Below are 5,636 nucleotides of genomic sequence, written 5' to 3' on the forward strand. Positions count from 1 at the left end.
CGGCGGCTCCTCGGCCGCGCAAGGTGACAACGCGACCGCGGAGAAGATGGCAATGAGCCCCAGGGGTCGCGAGCCTCCCCCTGCTCCTCTTGCTGTCCCCACCCGGGGGTGCCATGTGCCGAGTGCCCGCGGTGTTTAGGGGGGGAGCGGGGACGTCTCCCCTTCCCCGCGGACCCCGCTCCTGTCGCTCCCGGAGGGTTCAAACCCCCAAACGGGGCGGGAGAGCCCCGGGCTGGGCAGGGGGGACACGGGGTGTACCCAAGGGGACACGGCTCCAGTCCCATCCCCCCCGGAACGAAAGTTCCCAGACGGGGGTCAGGGGAGTCGCGGCTCCCGGGCGGGTGTTTTGGGGAGCAGAGCACTTCGGTGCCTCCGGGAGCCTCGAGCCCTTGGCCCGGGGTGGGACCCGCGGCTCTCCGGGAATCCCGGGCAGGGCTTTACAGCCCCGCTGCGAAGGACAGCGGGCACCGCGGGGAGCCGCGGGTGACACGGCTGGGGACGTGGGGGGATGTCGCAGCTGGGGGTGACACGGTGTGTGGCCCGGGGCTCGCCTGCTGAGCCCATCAGGCACTGCGGAGCTGCCCGTTCCCAGGCGGGAAGGGGTCTGCGCTCCGCACAGGCAGCGCCCCGGCCAGCCCCGCCGCCGGGGGCCTTTCGAGCAGCGGAAGCGGCGGCGCGGCGCACGCGCAGTCTTTTCCGCTCGGGCCCCGCCGCCGCCGCCACGGTGAGGCCGCGCTCGGGTCATCGGCCCCGCATCGCCGCCATCCCGGGGCCTGGACCCCCCTGCGGGGCATCTCCGCCATCGGGGCTCCGGGCCCGGCTGTGCTGGGAGGGAGGGATTGGGGGCGCCTGGCCGCGGGGCGATACCGGAGGCCCAGCGCTAGCACCGGGACCTCCCGCCTCAGGAGCTGTCGCGGGAGTAGCCCGTGATCCGCGCGGGTTCAGTCATGGCGGAGCACGGGGAGCCCAGCGAGCCCAGGGCCCGGCGGGTCCTGGAGCGCCGCCCGTAGCCGTGTTCCCGTCCCGAGGCGCTGCCGGGGTCGACACCGGAGGGGCGGGAGGCTCCCACTGCTCCCGGTTCCCGACTTAAGTTTGACTTAACGGCAGCAGTAATGGTGTCCGTGGCGGACCCGGGACAGGCCCCCCGCGAGCTGCGGCCCTGCCCCAGCTGTGCCCGGTGTCCCGCTGTGACCGACACCGGGCGGGGCCGGTAGTTTCAAGGAGCAAAAGCTGGGACTGCTCCCTTTTCCCTGCCGGGAAGCAGCGAAGTGGAGCGGCCCGGTGGGAACCGCGTGACGGGGCGGCTCGGGGGGCACTGGGGTTACCCAGCAGGGTTCACTATCCCCCGTGTGGATGGTGGTGCCTAGATGTCACCGAGCCCCGTTTCCTGTGCCTTCTGCAGATGTTGATGCCCAAGAAGAACCGAATCGCCATCTATGAGCTGCTGTTCAAGGAGGGGGTGATGGTGGCCAAGAAGGACGTGCACATGCCCAAACACCCCGAGCTCGTGGACAAGAATGTGCCCAACCTGCACGTCATGAAAGCCATGCAGGTGGGAGGGCCTGGGGGCACTTGAGGGTGTTGCTCTCTGGGGTCGTGCTGTATTATGTCCCGTGCATGTGAATTGTTCCCCGTCCCCATGTCCCTATTCCTCAGTGCCCTGCTGACCCCCAGTGCTTGTGAACTGGGAGAGGCTCACCCGTAATTGGGAGTAACTGGGAGCTCTCCCTGCAGTCCCTCAAGTCCCGAGGGTACGTGAAGGAGCAGTTTGCCTGGAGACACTTCTACTGGTACCTGACCAACGAGGGCATCCAGTACCTGCGGGATTATCTCCACCTGCCCCCTGAGATTGTCCCGGCCACGCTGCGCCGGAGTCGCCCCGAGACCGGCAGGCCCCGGCCCAAAGGTAAGCTGGGCCACGGGTGAGCTGGGCAAGTCAGGACGGTGCCAGATCTGTTTGGATTGGGTGTAAAATTGTGAACAGAACAAGGAATGGGGTTGGGATTTGTGGCTTTTGTAGCTGGCGTGGACTGGTGTCCCCTGAGAGGGATGGGGAGAGCTGGGACCCACAGGGACATGCTCTCAGTGGGGATTGGCCTTCCCCAGGGACTGGGATTGCTGGGACCATGCCTGCTGACATTGGGATGTGTTGGAGCCCCACCTGGGGATTACCTGTGGCCAGGTTGGGTGTCCCACTCTGCCTTCCCTATGGATGCTGAATGTGATGCTGGAACAGGGCTTGTTGTCAAAGGTTAATGGCAAACCCGTGTTGGAGGAGCAGCACAACCCACAAAAATGCTGAGGTGTTTTGGAGCATTTCTGTGAGGAGAGACTGAGGGAACTGGGCCTGGTTAGTCTGGAGGAGACAAATATCCACAAATATCCCCAGGGGATGTACCAGAGGATGTTGCTGGACTCTGTTCAGTGGTGCCAAATGACAGGACAAGGAGCAGTGGCCAGAAACTAAAATACACCAAGTTCCACCTCAACATGAGGTAGAACTTTCCATGTGGGTGGCAGAGCACTGGAACAGCTGCCCAGGGAGGGTGTGGAGTCTCCCTGCATGGACACATTCCAAACCCACCTGAACGTGTTCCTATGTCACCTGCTCTGAGTGACCCTGCCTTGAGAGGGGTTGAACTGGATGATCTCCAGATGAGCACCCAGCTGCTCTGTGATTCTGCTCTGTGATTCTGCACATTGGACTTGCAGCACTGATTTTTCCCTTGGTGGGTTTTCACATCCCTGAGTGCAGGGGATGCAGCCAGATGTACTCTGGCTCTGGGGGCTTACATGGGTTGTGCTTTTTTGTGTCTGAACCACATCAGGGGCCAGGGCTGGGGCCAGGGGATGCTGGGAGTTCACCCCCAGCTGCTGCAGTTTGTATCTGAGCCAAACAAAATGGGAGCATCATCTGCTTCAAAGGAAGGAATTGCAGAGAAACTGGGAATACGCTGCTTTCTTTGATTTCTGAGTTGCTTGGATGTTCCAAGATTTGTTCTTTAGATGCTGTGTTTTATCCAGTGAGCTAAAGGAGCTGCATCCCTGCTGGGAGGGAGGGGTGGCAGCTTCTGGCTGGGACTTGTGCAGGAGGAGCTGTGTGTGGTGTCACAGCCTTGTCCTGGAGTTGGAACCCTCCTCAGACCGTTTTGGGCAGGAATATTTGGAAGGGCTGCACTTGGTGCTCTTTTTTGCTGTGGATGACCTGCCTGAGGCAGCAGCAACCTGGGAGCCACTGAGGTGGTGTAGTAAAAGAATTATTACAAAAACTGGGATTTGTATGGCCAAACCAGTGCCTGTGCATGTGCAGGAGGACACTGGGGTGTGCCAGCCACAGCTGCCCCTCACTGGATCCTGCCTGGGTGGGCAGACCCCAGCTTGGGCTCCAAGGTCACATCCCAATCCCTGAGATGGTGGTCCCACCATGGCCAGGATTGTTGGACATGGCAAATTCCCAGTATTTCTGGGATTTTTACCAACAAAATGTTCAGCACTAGTTTGATGACCAGAAGTCTGTTGAGATGATGCTGTAAAGTCACTTCTCACATTATTTAACTCCACCCTCCCACAAGCTGGGACACTTGAGCAGATTTCACCCTTAAAGTGAGACTAAAGTCACCCTAAAGGGAGACTTCCCTTACTAAATCACTGTTTTCCTTAGGTTTATTCTCCCTGAGCTGCCCCAGGCACAGCACTGCTGGCAGACCTGATGCTGTGCTGCACTTTGGGGTGCAGGAAGGAGCTGTTTGTGCCCTGGCTGAGCAGCATTTGAGGCTCTGCTCTGTGTTTCAGGTCTGGAGGGCGAGCGCCCAGCGCGGCTCACGCGGGGTGAGGCTGACCGGGACACATACCGCCGCAGCGCCGTGCCACGTGAGTGTGCCTCCCCCCTGCCCTCTTGGGGACACTTGTCCCAGCTCTAGGGCTCCTCTCAAGGAGAAAAGGGGCTCTTGGCGTAGCTTAGAGTCTGTATGTGCAGGTGGATGGGAGATTTTTCTGGAGTTTTGTCCAGCTGATGTGTGGGATTTTCTTTGAGGTTGGTTTAGTAACTCTCAAACGTGCTCAGTTACAGCTGTTTTGCTTTGCTGTGTTCAGCCCCAGTGTTAGTTGTGTGTGATGGTTAAAGCTTTGCTCCCAGGCAGGAGCAGTGTGCTGGGCAGGTGGTTCTGAGGGCACTGACTGCTCCTCTCTCTGCAGCTGGTGCTGACAAGAAGGCTGAGGCTGGTGCTGGAGCAGCCACAGAATTCCAGTTTGTGAGTATCTGCATTGGAACTTGGCTTCCTTTGTTGAAGGCTTTGATGGGAGAAATTGGAAGGTCCTGCCTGTGGGACTCAGGGTGTCAGAGAGGCTGGAAACTGTCACCCTTCACCAACACACAGCTTGCTTGCTCTAGGGAAGGGATTTGGTGGGACAGAGAGCAGTAACAGGTTTGAGAGCAAGCTGAGCTCTTTGGAGATCGATGATTTTATACTTCAAAAACAAAAGTATTTTAGGTGTGGTCCACAGAGCTGGCTGGAAAGGGTTGATGTTGCAGCAGCTGGCTGACCTGTGCCATCACAGAGCTTTGATGATGTTTGTTCTTGCTGTCATTGTTTAACACAATGATTTCTGACACTCTCCTTTTGCTGTTGCAGAGAGGTGGATTTGGTCGTGGACGTGGTCAGCCCCCACAGTAGAACTTCATGTTTTGTGTATAATAAAAGAGGTGAAAATGCCACTGGGTTCATGCCTGTGTCTCTCTGAAGTGCACAGAGCTCACGAAGCACAGCGTGACTCACATCTTCAGCATCTGGAGTAGCACTTTGGGAGTGACTAAATACAGGTTCTAGTGAAGGAACTCGTCCAAGTTTAGGGGGTGTGGAGGTGAGTCCTGGAGGAATGTGGGAGCATTTCCCATCTGCCCAGGGCGATGCTGATTGCCAGCGATGCAGCAGGGCTGGGCTGGGACTGAGCTGTTCTGCAGATGGAAAACTCAGCTGTGCCAGCCCATGTCCCGCTGATCGGGACACAGCTCGCGTGGGCGGGTCCCTGTGTCACCGCTGCACTGTCACCTGCGCTGGCACTTGGGGACCGAGGGTGGGCCTGGCGGCAGCACCTGGGCAGTGGCCACCGGCCGCCGCCAGGTGTCGCTCGGCAGCCGGTGACTGATCAGTAACGGACCCGCCATGGCTGCGGTGTAACCGGCGGGGGGAGCGGACACACGGACACCGACCCGCGGTGTCAGGGCGGGGGTGAGCACACGGAATGTCACTGGGGGGACGGTCATGGACCCGCGGTGTCACCGAGGGGTGTGCCGCAGCGCCCCCGCGCGGCGCAGAGCGGGCACTGCTGTCCCCGCGGAGCCGCTGTCACAGCGGGGCCACGTGCGCGCCGCCGGCCCCTGCGCCGTTCGCGTAAGGCCGAGCGCCCGCCGCCGCCGCCCTGCGCCGCCCGTCCTATTCCCGAACGCGGCATCCGCCAATGGCGCAGAGCGCGCGAGCCGGGGCGGGGGCGTGGCGGCACCGCCTACGCGGGGGGAGCCATTCTGGAAGCCGCGCTGCGCACTTTGCGTAGCGGGCGTGCCGTGAGGCCCCGGGGGCAGCGCCGCCTCTCCGCCCGGCGGCGCTACGCCGTTTGCGTAGCGAGCCCCAAGATGGCGG

The 5,636-nt window shown here is 60.8% G+C and overlaps 1 protein-coding gene across 2 annotated transcripts; it reads left to right on the forward strand.

Moving 5' to 3' along the window:
* The first annotated feature begins 1 nt into the window (after position 1).
* LOC107214885 (40S ribosomal protein S10) lies at positions 2-4,714 on the forward strand. 2 transcript variants are annotated; one of them, XM_033519858.1, is made up of 6 exons: positions 2-23; positions 1,403-1,552; positions 1,735-1,906; positions 3,793-3,870; positions 4,195-4,250; positions 4,632-4,714. In XM_033519858.1, exons 2-6 carry the CDS (start codon positions 1,403-1,405, stop codon positions 4,671-4,673), a joined length of 498 nt encoding a protein of 165 aa, XP_033375749.1. In that variant the 5' UTR covers positions 2-23; the 3' UTR covers positions 4,674-4,714. The 2 variants fall into 2 exon arrangements, with proteins under 2 accessions (XP_033375749.1, XP_015506146.1); XM_015650660.1 differs by lacking the exon at positions 2-23 and adding an exon at positions 620-724.
* Positions 4,715-5,636: the final 922 nt, after the last annotated feature.

This window comes from Parus major, chromosome 26, assembly GCF_001522545.3.
Source record: "Parus major isolate Abel chromosome 26, Parus_major1.1, whole genome shotgun sequence".
NCBI lineage: Eukaryota > Metazoa > Chordata > Aves > Passeriformes > Paridae > Parus > Parus major.

Coding starts and splice junctions, on each gene's coding strand:
- LOC107214885 (XM_033519858.1), top strand. CDS start 1,403: ATGTTGATGCCCAAGAAGAACCGAATCGCCATCTATGAGCTGCTGTTC. Junction 1,553..1,734: donor ACGTCATGAAAGCCATGCAG/GTGGGAGGGCCT, acceptor CTCTCCCTGCAG/TCCCTCAAGTCCCGAGGGTA. Junction 4,251..4,631: donor CAGCCACAGAATTCCAGTTT/GTGAGTATCTGC, acceptor TTGCTGTTGCAG/AGAGGTGGATTTGGTCGTGG.